Source organism: Colius striatus, chromosome 6 (assembly GCF_028858725.1).
Source record: "Colius striatus isolate bColStr4 chromosome 6, bColStr4.1.hap1, whole genome shotgun sequence".
Taxonomy (NCBI): domain Eukaryota; kingdom Metazoa; phylum Chordata; class Aves; order Coliiformes; family Coliidae; genus Colius; species Colius striatus.
This window is the reverse complement of record NC_084764.1, coordinates 5,702,314-5,718,369: the sequence shown is the minus strand read 5'-3', so window position 1 is coordinate 5,718,369 and position 16,056 is coordinate 5,702,314. Positions and strand designations below refer to the sequence as shown.

At 47.1% G+C, this 16,056-nt stretch overlaps 1 protein-coding gene across 5 annotated transcripts in view; it reads left to right on the top strand.

The window, feature by feature from the left end:
* The first annotated feature begins 1,696 nt into the window (after positions 1–1,696).
* The window catches only part of CKAP5 (cytoskeleton associated protein 5), a 58,703-nt gene continuing 44,343 nt past the window's right edge, over positions 1,697–16,056 (top strand). Inside the window, exons 1-4 of one of the 5 annotated variants that reach the window (XM_061997795.1) lie at positions 1,697–1,787; positions 12,637–12,728; positions 13,272–13,465; positions 14,332–14,538. In XM_061997795.1, coding sequence (XP_061853779.1) covers positions 12,672–12,728; positions 13,272–13,465; positions 14,332–14,538 — 458 coding nt within the window. In that variant the 5' untranslated portion in view covers positions 1,697–1,787; positions 12,637–12,671. Of the gene's footprint in view, positions 1,788–2,245; positions 2,470–6,277; positions 6,329–12,636; positions 12,729–13,271; positions 13,466–14,331; positions 14,539–16,056 lie in introns of those variants that run through there. The other 4 variants (XM_061997799.1, XM_061997794.1, XM_061997798.1 and 1 more) reach the window with 4 other exon arrangements.

Here is a 16,056-nt window from a genome sequence, read left to right as displayed (position 1 = left end):
CTCTGCCTGGCTTTTGGTTGTGAATCATCCATGTTAATTTGGACTCTCCTGAAAGAGGAGCTCCCGGACCTGTTTGCGTAGAGCCTCAGCTGTGCTTCATTTGAGAGGTGCAAGAAGGGAGGAACGTGCTTTTTATAATCTGATGGTAACACACACTTCAGCCACCACACAGCCTTTGGCCAAATCTCCACACACTCCATTTTGCAAGCTCTTGCACACATAAACTGCTCCTCACCTTGCCCACACCTTGCTCTTTTCCCCTTTTTGTTACCATTTTAACATGACAAGAGCAGAAAGGAGGGGCTTTTTTTTTCTGTCTGTAAGAGGTTTTGTTAAAGATTCTGTTGCCATTTTTTATAACTGAGGTTTTAAATGGTGCAAAAGGATGTATAGTGAAACATGGAAACATTTTGGTTGGTAAAGACCTTTAAGATCCTGGAGTCCAACCCCTCCCCTTACACTGCCACCTCCATGACTAACCCATGGCCCTCAGCCCCATGCCTTTGCAATAGCTCCAGGGATGGGGACTCCAGCACCTCTCTGGGGCAGGCTGGGACAGTTCTTCCTCATCTTCAATCTAAATCTCTCTTGGGAAAATCTGAGCCCATTTCCTTGTCTGCTATCATTCATTACTGGAGAGATTGCCCCCCACCTCACTACAGCCTCCTGTCAGGCACTTGCAGAGAGTGATGGTGTCTCCCCTCAGCCTTCTCCACACTAAACACCCCCATTCCCTCAGCTGCTCCCCATCACACTTGTGCTCCAGCCCCTTCCCCAGCTCTGGTACTCATCTTTGGACACGCTCCAGCCCCTCAGTGTCCTTCTTGTAGTGAGGGGCCCAGAACTGAACCCAGCACTCGAGGTGCAGCCTCAGCAGTGCCCAGTACAGGGGCACAATCCCTGCCCTGGCCCTCCTGCCACACTGTGTCTGACACAAGCCAGGATGCCCTTGGCCTTCTTGGCCACCTGGGCACACTGCTGCCTCATGTTCAGCCCCTGTCAACCAACACCCCCAGGCCCTTTCCCTCCAGCAGCTTTCCAGCCCCTCTGCCCCAGCCTGGAGCGGTGCCTGGGGTTGGTGTGGCCCAAGGGCAGGACCCGGCCCTTGGCCTTGTTGAACCTCATCCCATTGCCCTCAGCCCATGGCTCCAGCCTGGCCAGGGCCCTCTGAAGGACCTTCCTGCCCTCAAGCAGATCCATTGCTTGCTCCAGCTGAAGTGAAAACACGCTGTGCCCAGACCGCGCTTGCAAACCGAATTAAAGGTACAAACGACGAGAAAGCCCCTTTCCCTGTAACGGGGCATCCCCGAACACTGAACACTCATAAACGAGGCCTTCCTGAACACTCCTGAAGGCTGCTTTAGCTCTTTCCTAGAGACAAGGCATTGAACGGCACAGCACGGCTGCCTCCGGGCGCAGCGAGCGCCGCAGCCGCCTCCCGCACTCAGCAGCGGGCGGGCTAGGAGCCGCGGCCTCCCGCCCCGGGCCGCCGGTGTGGCTGCCGAGGAGCAGCCCCTTGGCGCGGCTCCCCTCCGGGGCGGCTGCCGAGGAGCAGCCCCTTGGAGCGGCTCCCCGCCGGTGTGGCTGCCGGGGCGGCCGGCGAGCGCGGCCCAGCGCGGAGCGCGCGTCACCGCTGCCGGATTCAAACCGGCCAGTAGAGCGCGCGGGTGCGGGCGCGGGCGGGCCCGGCGGCGGCCAATGGGCGCCGAGGACACTGCGAGGTGCGGGCGGTGTGAGGGATTTCAAACCCCGCGGAGGAGCGGCCGCACGCCCGCCGCGCCCCACAGGTGAGAGCCGCCGCTGCCTCTGCCGTGCCCCGCTGCGGCCTGCCCGCCGCGCCGCCTCGGCCGCGCCGAGAGAGGGAGATCCCCGCCGCTGCCGGGCCTCGGCCTCCCCCGCCTCAGCCGGGGCCTGGGCGGAGGCGCGGCTCGCGGCGGCGCTGACATCCCTCCGCAGGAACGCCCCGCGCCCGTGGGCTTCGCCCGGAGCCCCTCCGGTGGCGGCGGTGGCCGCGCCGTAACGGTGGGAGGCCGCGGCCTGGTACCGCGCCGGGCCGCAGGGGCGTACGGGCGCCGCTCGCGTAGGCCGCCGGCGGAGCGGGTGTGCCGGGCTCCGCAGGGAGCCGCGGCCCGGGCAGCTGCGCAGCGGGCGCCTCCTGCGTGTCGTTCCCGTGTGCCCGGGTGCGGTGAGGAGCGGCTGGGACCCTGCCCGCCTGCGCCTGGGCGCCGGGGAGGGAGCCGGGCTCGGCCCCTTCCTGAAGCTTCTCGAGGGACGTGTGGACCTGGCGCCTTCTGTCCCCTGAGCTTGCAGGATGGCTTTCCCCTCTGAAATGACCTGAGGAGAACGTTCCCTGTGCGGTTTCTAGTCTTAAAGTGAAAGGCAGTAGCTCGCTCCCTTTTGGCAGCTCCGTTGTTGGGCGCAGGTGTTGGTCTCAGATCTCCAGGGCCCTGCACCAGGAGGTGCTTCCTGGTGAGTTTTCTCTAGTGGGTGTGAAGAGGGTCAGGACAGGATTGTGGGTCCCGTGTTTCCCCCTCCACCTGTCTCTGCCATTAACTTGATGCTGTTCTTGAGTCAGAATCTTGTGATTCTTGAGACAGTAGTTTTCAGATTGGTGTAGAGAGGGTTTTCCTCTTGAATTTGGAGAGCTCTCAGTGAGACACCTGAGGTTTTGTGTAGCAGAGGCTGAGGAATGAAATTTCTGTGCAGTTTAAGCCCATCTGGACTCCGTTCTGAAAACAAAATTAAAAGATCATGGACTGATCTGCCCCAATTTTCTAACCAATTTGTGTTTGATGTGTGGCAGACATCTAATTATCCTGCAGGCTTCCTTTTTTTGCTGTTTATTATTTCTGTGTTTTAGTGTTGCAGCTTCTGGTACTTCTGCTAAACCGCAGCACTGCCCGAGTTTTGCCTTCTGCAGATGAGAAGGGGATGAGCAGCTGTTGGGCTGTCAGACAGTGGGAGGCTTTCTTTATTACTAGGAGATGGCATTGCTATATATGTTCAGCAAACACATGTATTGGTTTGAAACTGTCAGGTTGCTTGTTTTCAAATTCTGAGTCTCAGATTCTAAAAGGCTACACCTAAAAATCTATTCTTAAAGCTTAACAATAGGGTCAAGTCAGGAGGAAGAATGATGGGGTACAAGTTGCCCTGATAGTGTTGACTCTTCAGTGTCAAGTGTCAGATCATAGAATCATTTCGGCTGGAAGAGAGCTTTAAGCTCATGGAGTGCAGCCTTTGTCCCAGCCCTATCAACCACCAGCCCATTGCCCTCAGTGTAACATCCACCCAGCTCTCAAACCCCTCCGGAGAGGGTGACTCCAGCACCTCCTTGGGCAGCTGTTCCAATGCCTGACAGCCCTGGCAGCAAAGAAATTCCTCCTCACATCCAGCCTCAACCTCCCCTGGTGCAACTTGAGGCCATTTCCTCTCGTTCCATTGCTTGTCACTAGGGAGAACAGACTGACACCCACCTCACTCCTTTCAGGTAGTTGTGGAGAGTGAGGAGGTCTCCCCTGAACCACCTTTTCTCCAGGCTCAGCAGCCCCAGATCTCTCAGCCCTTCCTCATAGAGTTTGGTTTGACTTTCTTTCCTTTCTGTAAACTTTCCTGTTTTGGTAGCTTTAAAGCTCGTAGGTGCACCTTTGGGTTTTTTTTGAACTTCCCCTTCAGGAGTTGCAAGAAGGTGAATTTTTGTAAGCAGCATGGAGAGAGTGATAAAGCAGAATCAAGACAAAATGGCCTTAAAGTGCAACAGACTGGTTTTGAACAAATTGTTGTAGATGTAGTGAAGGTAATTCCCAAGAACACAAAGTGGGGGATATTAACTAGGGGACCTGCCAAGGGGAGAAACATATTTTCATGATGCCTGCACAAAAACTGAGTGTCTTGGATTTCAGAAGCATGGGAAATTTGAGTTCAGTCTGTAGTGATGTGGGACTTCTTGTCTGATATTGTGTTACGAAGAAGTGAATGCGTGGTGGAACACAGCTCCCGAGTGTGGCACAGGTCTGACTTGTGTTTGGTGGGACTCAGCTCCCATGCTGGCTCTTGTCCTTGCCTTGATAATGGCCAGTTATGTAACCTGGGCCTGTGCTTCTGAAGACATGGTCTGCTTCACTGGAGCTGTCATCTGTTAAATCATCTTGTTCTGCTCAGAAAACCTGTCTCCCAGGGTGCTGTTCCAAGTTGTTTCTCCCTTGTGCCTCACTGTGTGTATTGGGTGATACCTGTACAGCTGAAATGCACCTGGCATGTTGTGAACTCCTTCAGTCAACCTTTCTTTTTCCTTCTTTGTTTTTTTTTTCCTTGCTCCTCTGATTAACTGTGTCATCAGCAATCTGACACTGCTGTTTGCCCCTTTTTATAGATCATTTATGAATTGTGCACTGCTCTCTACATCTGGTGGAGCAGAGAGGACTGTGTCTCAGTCTGAGGTATCTAATTTAGAAGACATTGATGTGTAGGATGTATGACTTGAATCCCCAGCTCAAGAGGGATTCAAGAGGGAACTGCTGGAGAGAGGCCAGCACAGGGACACCAAGATGAGCAGGGGACTGGAGCATCTTCCTTATGAGGAAAGGCTGGGGGAGCTGGGGCTGTTTAGTCTGGAGGAGACTGAGGAGGGATCTAATGAATACTTACAAATATCTAAAGGGTGGGTGTCCGGAGCTTGGGGCAGCACTTATTTTCTGTTGTATCTAGTGTCAGGACAAGGAGTAAGGGGAAGAAGCTGGAACACAAAGTTCCATTTAAACATAAGGAAAAACTGTTTCCCTGTTGTGGTGAGGCAGCCCTGGCACAGGCTGCCCAAGGAGGGTGTGGAGGCTCTGTCTCTGGAGGTCTTCAAAACCCACCTGCACACGTTCCTGTGTGACCTGATCTAGGTGGAGCTGCTTAGCAGAGGATTGGACTGGATGATCCCTAAAGGTCCCTTCCAACCCCTACCATTCTATGACCCTTGAGAGATAGAGATACCTTCTAATTAGGATGTTCAAAATCACAGTGGTTGCCTTTTAGCCTTTCCCGTCTCTCTTCAGTGCCGTGGTTACCAGTAGATATCCTTTTTGGGTTTTTAAAAGAAACATATAAACCTGTATTGCCAATTTGCTTGTCAGCTATTTAATGAGAGTGACTTGTGAAGCCTCTGCCGGAGTCGTGAGAGCCCTTTGCATCCGTAACAGAATGCCTGGTTTCAAGACAGGGTAGTGAAATGCTGAGGTGATGCAGATGCTTTGTGGTAGACTATTCCAGTGGCTCATCTCAGAGGGGTGGAGTCGTGAGGTGTGACGGGGAAAGCCTTGGACCCTCGTGTTTGAATTAAACAGTGCCTTGCACTAGGCAATGTTGCTGTGGCTTCTTTGAGTAAAGTCTCTTGACCTGAGCAGTCCCGGTTGTCTCGGTAAACGCAGTTGTTTGCAGTTGTCTCAGTTACTGGCTGGCTCAGGTGCTGCCAGCGTCAGGCACCACAACAGAAGCTGGTGTGTGTGGTGGTGCCTCGCCGGTGCAGGAGGCAGGTTGAGATGGTAAGAAAAGTAACTTGCTTACTCGGTGGGGAGCGTGGCTGGTTCTGGGTCACCTGCAAGAGGCTTCTTTCTTCAGAGAGCTCACATGTGTCTGAAGAAACACAGCCTTGCATCATAGAGCTTGAGGAAGCTGTTGACACCCCGTTTCTCCCATACTGGCATCTTCAGTTGCTACTGTCACTGTAGAAAAAGCACCTCAATATGTCAGGAGCTGGACTGGAGCTATCCTGATGCGTCGGCTCCACTGGAGCACTTGTCCGTGCACATCTGGCAGCAGGACACGAAATGCCCTGACGAGAGGTCAGGCTGTTCCATCAGTCCTGCTTCGGAAGGCACTGCGTTCCTCCCGCCGGCTTTCAGAGCCTCTCCCTCCTCCGCGGGGACATTGCTGGCTGAGAGGGGCCAGGGACAATGCGCGTCCGGCGGGGCCGCGGCTGCCTCTGCTGCAGGAATGATGATTCTGACGGGTAGGGGTGCTCAGCGGGGAGACTCGTGGGCATGGCAGGACTGAGGGGCCAAGCTGGGCCCTGGCCACCGGCGGCCCCGCAGCCGCCAGGAGAGCCGGGGAGCGCCGGCCGGGGCCCGGCGTGTGCGAGCGGGGCGCGGTGTGCGCGGTCGGCCGCGGGGAGCCCGGCGCTGCCCTGCCCTGCCCGCCTTTGTCTGGCCCCGCCGCGGGCCGGCTCCCCGCCCCGGTGCGGCCGCGGCGCCCCGAGCCCCGCCCGCCGGCGGGAGGGGCTTCGCCCGGCCCGCCCCGCCGCTCCCCGCCCGCCGCCGCCGCGGAGCCGCCCGGCGCTGTCAGGGTGAGTGTCCGGTGGGCCCCGGGGCGGGCGGTGCGCGGCGGCGGCGCTGGCGGGGCCCGGCCCGCGGGCGGGGGCGGCGGGCGGGAACAATGCCGGGCGGGCGGCCTGCTCCGCCGCGGCCCCCGGCCCCGCCGCGGCCTGCTGCCACATAGCCGGTGCCGCCGCGGAACGGGAAGCCTCGGTGCGGGGGAGGAGGGGGCTGCGGGCCGGGGAGCGGCGCAGGGGCCCCTTCTGCGTGGGCATGGTGGAGTCGGTGCTGCCGCGCTGGAGGATGCTGCCCTCGGAGGAGGAGGGAGCCAGCGGTCGGTCCTGCGGTGTGATGTCTCTGCGGGAGCTTTCCTTCATCGGCGGTTCAGGCCGTCCTTTTAAAGAACATCACATGAGCCTTTCCACGCCTGAGCTTTGTAAACACCTCGGGGGATGGGGGACTTTGCAGCTAATGGCACCGCTGACATCTTTCACTCCAACCGGCCACCCTTAGAATGATGTCGGTATGCACCGACGTGCCCGTGGGTTGCCCTTTTCCCTCTTGCCCCTCTCTGCTCTGTAAGGCTGGCCTCTCTCCAGGCTTATCCATGCAGTAACAAATAGCTTTTGCTTTTAGCTATAGCAGAAGGTCAGTTCATTTTGTGTCACCTCTTACTTCAAGGTTCATGGGGAAAATAATAAAGGCCTCAGTTACTTTCAGAGATTGTGTATTAGATGCTTAATTTCTCTGGAAAAAATGTTTTATCTCCCTTACCAACGTCCCTTACCATTACCCTTACTACTCGTGCTATTAAGCTGTCACTTATCTAGGTTAGGACACATGAGTTGGAGCAGGCAAGAGAGAATTTAATGCTGTTTATTCTTGGATGCCATTCTATTGCTGCTGAAGCAGTAGCTTCTGTCAGCTGCCATCTACTCCACAAGCAGCAAAACAATTCTCTGTTAGCATGCATTTCTCCTCCTTATTTTTTATTATTGAGATTTTACTTTCCTTTCATCAAGAGTCTCTGTATCTTGCAACTTCTAATTAATCTTTTAATTGAAAGCAGCATTCTCTAAAATCATAGGAGTTTTTTATTGCCTAAGCAGCAAATTATCTTCTATGAGTGTGTTTTAACCTTTTGGTTTTTTGTCTGTCATCAAAAGATACGTGGACTGAAGCTGGAAAGCGAGTTTATAATCTGACTGGAAGTTCTGACTCTTTGCTGCTTTAGCTTGTATTTGTAGTTCAGGATTGTTAGGTGTGTTTCGTTTTTCCTGTAGATTATATGGAATTTACTCAAGCAATTGTTATTTCACAGACTTCTTAGGCTGGAGTTCTTAGGTCTGTGTGCTGTTCAAAGTATTTAGTGTGTCCAGGTGTTATGTAAAACTGAAATTGAGCTGTGTTATTATTACTTTAATTTCTCAACCTTTTTTCTGAGATACTTTCTATCTTTTCTATGGGAAGGCTTAGCTGGCAAATAGTGAAACCTGCAAGGCTAAACTTCTAAGAAAGTGAAACTTGATATTTTCAGAACCAGAGAGCAAATATGACCCAAAACTGCCACTGAATCAATAATTGGGGTTTCTTTTCTGCTAGGAAAAGTGTGGGCTGCACTGACAGGGAACTCTACGGAGAAGTAGAGTTTCATCTGAAATGTGACATGAAGTGATCTGCTCTGCAAATGTGTGCCCTACTCTATTAGAAGTTTCAAACCCTTTTTTTTTTCCCCTTTAATAAGCCTTGTCTTGCTTTCTCAGAACTTGCTCCATTGAGTAAAACTTTTGAGAAGCTTTCAAGGTAGCAGAGTACTTGATGCCACTCTTGTGCAATGGTGATGTTCAATAGGTGGTGGTGAGTTGGGAGAAGTGGACAATCTGTATCAGGAAAACGGCTTCCTAGTTTGCCATTGCATATCTTCCATAGCAAATGATCTGGAAGATGAATATTGACAGTAAAATATATTGATAGGTGATAAATGTGTGCTTCAGAGTAAAACACATTTCAGGATGTTTACAGTGAAAGGATGTTCTTTAGCAGTACCCCATAGTATGAAGCTGTAAGGTTGATGCTATTCAGCCCTCACAAACTAGCAGAGAAAGCATTTCTTTAGTAGCTGAGGAGGAGCTGTTCAGAGCAGTAAGTGGTTAATCCAAACTTTCATGTGTTGATGCTTTCTCATAATAATTTAATGTGGTGATACATTTGTTTCCTACACTTGGATTCAGTGGAGAACTCACACTTTCACATTGGAAATTCTTGCATTTTGTGCTGCCTTGTAAATATTTTCTGCTCTTGCTGCTTTTGCATGGCCTCCCTCTGAAAGACACCCTACTCTTTCCTTGATGGTCTTCATTTTCTCACTGCTCCATGATATAGGAACTTGTCCTGCCAAGAACTGTCAGGGAGGACTTGTTGTTCATCTCCCATCACTGATTCCTCAGCTGACTTATTTTGGACATGTTCTGTTGACCATGTTAGTAACAAAACTCTCTCACAAAACTTATTTTGGTGGTTCAGTCACGTTGGAGGTCTTGTTTTCTGGATTCTCCCCAGAGTAATAGTGTTACTGAGAGACTTAAATCTGTCTGTTCTGAGTTGTAGTAACAAGGAGGCTATGTAGGTCAAACACTTCATTGCTGCAAATTCACTAGTAATAGCATAATTTAGCTGCATTATTGTATAATGAGGCTACTTACTATTTGGATGCTGAGAAGTAATGGCCTTTGCAAAGAAGGTTTAAAAAAAAGCTGTTTGTCAAATGTGAGCTGTTCTGCTGAGATACCGAACCTGGTGACTTAATTGAAGGGAGAAACAACAGCCTTTTATTCTGGGAAATGCAAGATGTAGACAGCACAAGACGTTGGCATGAGGACAGGCAGGAGCAGAGATGGAGCTGGAAAGATGGGATGTTGAAGCACTTCCTCTGACTGGAGTGCTTTTTGATAAACTCTGTGTTCTGAAGGGATTTGTAAGTTACTGGTGGGAGGGAGTATAATTTTACCACTATTTTTAGATGCCAGGTTCAGCACATAAGGCAACTTAACCCATTTTATAATTCAAGTAACCATTGTAGATGCTAGCAACTGAAAAATAGCAGGGGAACTGACTTGACCAGACTGGGAAAAGAGTGAGAGAGTAGTCTTTCATAGTTGCCCATCTCCCCTCCTTGTGTCTGCCCTATGATGTGTGTTCCCCCAAGTTGAGGATATTGTGATGTTGGGAAGGGAAATCTTAGATCTTTTGCTTCTAGATTCTGTAATGCATCACTAGGGTGTGCAAGTAAGAGCTCATGCTTTGTAGCAATAGGGTAAAAGTACTTGTAAATCCCTTTCAGCTTTGCAATGGACAAGCCTTTTTTGTTGTTGAATAGGAATATAGATGGGGGTTTGTCTTAGTGCTGGGACAAAACTCCTTGTTCTGATGTTTCTGCTGCTGGCAAGTGTGTTAGTGCTTTATTTCTTTTTCTCTGGTTTTTGGTTGAAAACTGTTGTCCTTGTATTGGTTCCTCATGCTTTCCTCAACAAAATGACAGATGACTCCCAGGTTCCCAAGCAAGATTCCAAACTACCTCATTTCCTTTGAAGCTCAACTCTTCGTGTTCTTGGCAAAGGCATGTTTGGGAAGAGACTGCTGTGTCTGTTGACATCATCTGCATCCACGCTGGGGAAATACCCCATTATTTCTACACCAGCACTTTAAGATGAAAGTATTTCTAATGCAAACACAGCATGTACTGGCAAGGCTGTATCTGTCCTGATGGCACTTGGCTGCAGAACAAATTTGACTGATGGAAGGAAGGCTGCTGGTGCTTTAACTGCATTCACACCAGGGCATTCCTATAGCCTTTGCCCACCGAGTTTTCTGATGTGAATGCAGTCTCATTTTTGCTTTTGGAGAGAAATCATCACAATCAGAGTTAAATATAGCTTTACCTCCCACCTCTGTTTGCCACGAATGTCTTGCTTTTGGGTGTGTTTTTTCATTGTTTATTTGGAGGTGTATTTGGTTTTGATGTTGTGGGGTATTTTATAGGGAAAATGTAGTTGGCTTTGAATTGGGAGGCTGCATTTAATTTTGAGCTTTCTCAGTAGGTTGAAGGAGGGATAAAAGAACAAGGGAGAGGTTTAGGCAGAGAAACAAGTCAGAGTTTCGGAAGAGTTTAAACAGATGGAAGCAAGATCTGGTGCAAGAGGCTGAAAGACAGACTAATTCACTTGCCTTGTTGACCTCTTACCACAGAATCTTAAGGGCTGGAAGTGACCTCCAAAGATCATCTAGTCCAACCTCCCTGCATCATCTTACAGATACTTACCTACTAAATGGAGCCACCAATTCAGCCCATGGCCAGCTCTTACACTTGGCACTGTGCCTAGGGCTAGAAGCAAGGGCTGGTCTCACAGTGGTAAATATAAACAAGGTCTTGAGCTTCAGGAAAAGGTGTTTGAGGCTGAATGGTATACTCTCAAAATTAAATGCATAGACATTCTCATCAATATTTTTAAACATAACTAAACTAGAGCAAAATGTCATACAAATAAATGTGTGGTGTTTGCTGCATCTCCTCTCCTGCCATCTCATAATGTGCAGAGTGATTCCTTCATTTTCAATGATTTGTAGTTCTAAGGGTTAGTTAAATCTTCATCTTTTGTCCCTCTCAACAATACTCTTTTTGCCTCTTGCTTAAAAAGCAAACTTCTCTGTACTATTGTGCTGATGTTACAAAGAAATATCCACATCAGTATTTGTGAAATGAGAAGGACACACCATAGTAATGACTGGCTACACTTGTCTTTAGGTGAATTTAATACCTGTATTGTCAGCTTCTGTCCAGACAATGACTTTGGGTTTATTCCTGTTGGGGAAATTAGTAGGTTTATGCAATTACAGTGAGAACAGTATTAACACCTAGAGGAATCCAGGAATGTTTAAGGTAAGGTTAGTGTGGATTGGCATGGAGGTGTGTGCTGGTGACTGCTGGGGGGTTTGCTCGTTTGGTTTGGTTTTAATTATGGGAGTTTTGGGTGGTTGTTTGGTTTTTTTTAAATACCTTCCAAGTCATCCAGGAAGGAAGAAAAAAGATAGTTTTTATTGTGAACTGTTGCTGGCCCAGTTTTGCTGCTGAGTTAGCTGTGTGTTGGTGTTATATCACCGATGGAAGGCTTTGGAGAATTTGTTTCTATTAACTTACACGAGTGAAATTACGCTCCTAGGGGTTAATTTTCTGCAGAGAACCTCTGTGCATTAGGTGAAATGCTTTGTAGGTTAACATATGCAGCTTTGCTGCCATAGGCTGTTTGCATTAGGAATATTCTGCTCCTGTTGTGTATTCATAGTGATAAATTGATAGGTGCATTTTAGTCATAAATTGTATGTGCTGGCCAGCTTTTAGTGTTTTTATTGTCTTAGTCTGTGCATTTGAATTGGTGTGCTGGGATGTGCTGGTACTCCTCTGGTTTGAGGGGTTTTTTGTTGGTGTAAATTATGTAGGGAGCCCTCAGTGTTGTTGCTTCTATTTTCATTTTGCCAGCCTCCTTGCATCAGGCAAATTGTCTCATTATTAACCTGAGCAGTCAGGTTAGTTGTGCACTGTGTCTGAGGTGGCCATTGAGCCTGAGGTCTCATCTCTCCTACCCTAATGGTCAGTATTCCTGTTTTAATAAAAAGGAAAGGAGTGAGGGGAGGAAAACACTGAGGAACTTGAATGAGTGAGAATTTGAGCCTTATGTGTGTGGTAAGAAACTGATCTCTTGTAGATAGTTGCTGACACTGGCTACATTAGAATTGGGGCATAAAGTGCCCAGCTTGCAAAAATGGGTTTCGTTCTTCTCGCCGCCCTGTTCATTTCAGTTGCTCTGTTTATCAGGCTGTTAAAATGGCTGTCCTTACACCAGCACCCAATTATTTTTTGACACTGATTCATGGCACCTGTTGCTGAAAGCATGTGTCAGTAAGAGTCAGTTTTATAGTGTTGATGGGTACTTATTTCAGTTTAGTGCCTTGATGGTAGTACGGTCTTCAAGCTTAGATGAGGTTATACTCTGCATGCCTTCTCAGCTTGCTAAAACTTACACAAATTGAGACTTAGTGTCTGAAACATTACAAATTGCACCAGTCTCTAATCTGTAATGGCTTCTGGTAGCTTTCCAGAGCTGACAAAATAGTGATCTAGTCTTGGTAGTGCACACCTAAATAAAATTACAAGCTTGGGTTGCACAGGAGCAATAAGATTTGCTACAGAATTGTCTTTGGGTTTATAGGTTTTTTAAAGTAGAGATATATTGTGGGTAGCACCTGCCATACATTTTTGTGTACTAACTTGCCCCTATCTCCACAGGAATTACTGTAATTATAGAAAGAACCTGAATCACAATGGGGGATGACAGTGAGTGGATGAAACTGCCCATTGACCAGAAATGTGAGCACAAGGTAGGAAATCTTGTCTTTGACTTTGGCTCGATGTGGATCTGTGCTGTGGTGATTCTGTGGTGCTCTATTTAAGTACACCATAGTTGGGTTATCTTGACAGCTGCACAGCAAGCATGTAACAGATCTGAAACTGCATCAGTTCTAGCCATGCCAGAGGCTGAATAACATTTATTAAGCAGAATTTAGTAGCATGATAATCTGTATTGCGTAAGCTTGTGCACTGAAAGATCAATGCACTCATTCATGTGGAGTTATTACTCATCTGTAGCTGCAACTATTGTTGGACTCCCACCTACTCATCAGTGATTGTTACAGCTTATGAAGAGCAGTGAGGAAGACTGGCATCTCTCTAGCCAGATCATTCTTGGCAGGACAAGAACAAGTATTTTGTCCTGTTGTATGTTATTTGTGTAGTCATTGATGAGAAATCTGTCAGGTGCTGCCTTAGTGAGCACACTTAACATCTGTGATTGTTGAATTTTGTGAGACTGGTGAGTCAAAATTATATTAGTACAACAATAAATGTCTGATTCCTGCTTCCAGCTTTGGAAAGCCAGATTAAATGGTTATGAAGAAGCTCTTAAACTCTTCCAGAAGATAGATGATGAAAAGAGTCCCGAGTGGTCCAAGTATCTTGGATTGATAAAGAAATTTGTGACAGATGCCAATGCTGTGGCTCAGTTGAAAGGACTGGAAGCAGCACTTGCTTATGTGGAGAATGCTCATGTAGCTGGGAAGTAAGTAGCCTTTTCTTGCTATTAGTAGGCTGTTATAACAGTTCAATATGCCTCTCTGAGAGGCTGCAGATAAATTGTATAGTAGCCACCAACAATTCTGATGCTCAGTGTTGAGAGCAGAACTTGTATTCTGGTCCAGAGAATTGCAGAATGATGGAGTTTCCTTGTAGGTGGCCTCCATGTGCATATTATCTTGTCAGAAGTTGCTTTCACTGTTCAAGGAAACTAAAAGCAGTGGTAAAGATTTCTGAAGTGGTAGAGAAAGTGAATCAGGAGTTTGGTGTAGGTGCTGTGAACTGGAATCCCTGATGGAAGGAACAGAAGGCTTGATTTAAAATGACCAAACAACCCAAAGCTTAGTTTAAAAATCTAACAACCTTCCAAACCCTTGATTTACAAGTGATGTAAGTTATTCAGTTCATTGGAAGCTTTCAAACAGATGTGAAGTTCTCCACTGGGATTATGTGCCAATGCTATATGTTAGTTAACTGTAAAGGCCCCTTCCAACCCTACCATTCTGTAATATGCAATTCCAGGAAATGGCATTTATTTGGGGACCTGAACTGATGTAGATTAATGAAGACACTTCTGAGGAAATGTCTACTATTCACTGTCTGGTGTAGTCCAGCATTAGGACTCTGTTGGCTAGCACTCCGCAGGGATTCTTTTGATTAAACTAGAAGTTGAAGCAATCCTTACAAAAGATTCTTACTTTCAAAGTCAACCTGGAATTTAGACCCTATATGGGGACTTGCTGAGATTTTAACCCATGTTTGGGGTATTATATGTGCTTTTGTCCTTGGATAATGGTGTAGAAAACTTAGGTCACTTAAATGTTCCAAAACTAACACGTTCTTCTCTTTCAGGACAACAGGAGAAGTAGCGTCTGGAGTTGTAAATAAAGTGTTCAATCAGCCAAAAGCCAGAGCGAAAGAGTTGGGTCTAGATATATGTCTAATGTATATAGAAATTGAGAAAGGGGAGGCAGTACAAGAAGAATTGCTGAAGGGTCTGGACAACAAAAACCCAAAAATCATAGTAGCATGTATAGAGACACTGAGGAGAGCACTAAGGTAAGCGTTTAGTTTTTAGTTCATCATTGGTTAGGGGTTTTTTCTTTCCTTCACCCCAGCAGTATGTAGAGTCTAACTTAAGTCCTTAGCAGGCTCTTGTTATTATTGAATAGGATGTATCTTTACTGAACTGATATTTTCTGACAACAACAGCGTAGAGCATCATGGGACTGGTTAGATGTGAGGGATGTCTTTGTTGTGCAAGTCTCATCTGGATCGCTTTCTTCCATGGCAACTGTTTACCAAATTCCCATTTTCACAATGGACCTCTGAAAGAAGGACGGGATTAGTGTGTCTTGTTCCAAACTGTGGAGCTTCTTTTCTGAATAGCTGCAATGAACTCACTGATGGGAAAACTGAAATGCAGTCTGTTTTAAAAAGCTTTCCCTGCTGATGTGAGTCTCTTCAGTTGGGTATGTGGTGGTGTGGGTTTGGAGGAAAAGAAGAAAACCAGAAAATCTCATTGCACAGTCAATTTTTGTTGTCCATATCATAATTTTTTTAGTTAAAACTGGTAATGCTTCATAAAAATCAAATACAATTTAATTACAATGTGGTAGTTCTCAAGATTGGAACATCTTATTCCACTTCAAGTGTGTTTGCCTTGGAGTTGTGTGAAAAATATGGCATGTATGCAACTCACTGTCCATTAGAACTTGCTTTAAAAGAAACAAGTAGTGTTGGTAGTAATGGATAGAATACTTTACCCACAAAAAAGCAGTTCACGTGAAAACTGCATATAGATGGAGAGTGTCTTATGTAGGGCTGTGTGCTTTGGTTGGAGGGTTTTTTGAGTGAGGTGTGTGAGTAGATGGTCTTTGAAGTAATTGTTTCAGGTTTCTTCAGTAGGAGTCAGAGTCAAGCATTGGGCTCAGCACATTATGCTTCAAAGTGAAACTACTGTCCCACATTTAAGAATATATTTGAGCTATTTTAAATTGCCTTATCTAGTCAAATGTCCTTTTAACAGTACAATGTAATTAGAAACCTCCATAACCATCTTCAGTATCTTTCAACTAACCACACCTATAAAATGTGCCACATCTGCTCCTTTTTTATTATTAGCTTTGAGATAGCAAGATCAAATTCTTTCACAGACCCTTACTGACTTAACCTTTGTCTTCTGCTTCTGAGCTGTTGTGCTACCTAAATGTCTTGTGCTCTGACAAAATTTAGCAGTGTTGTGCCTAGGTGGGTTGCTTGAGTGCATAACTTGTGTGGTTCTGGTGGTTTTTGTGGTGTGCTGATGTCTCTTTTCTTTCTTCTGTTGTTATATGAATTGGATAAAATGATATGACTCAGTTAAAATAAGAGAGTTTGCACAGGCACTTTTTCCTAGATGCTTTTTTTTGTCATGATAGAAGAGTTTAAAAAATGAACTCATTGGTTCATATTCTGCATTTAAATGGTGGTGTTTCAAAGCTCAGAGCCTCTCTTGTGAGTTTTAGTACTTTTGGGAAGTACTAAGTGGGCTTGGCAATAAAACATTTTGCATGAGATTTTTTTTTTAGGAAGTAA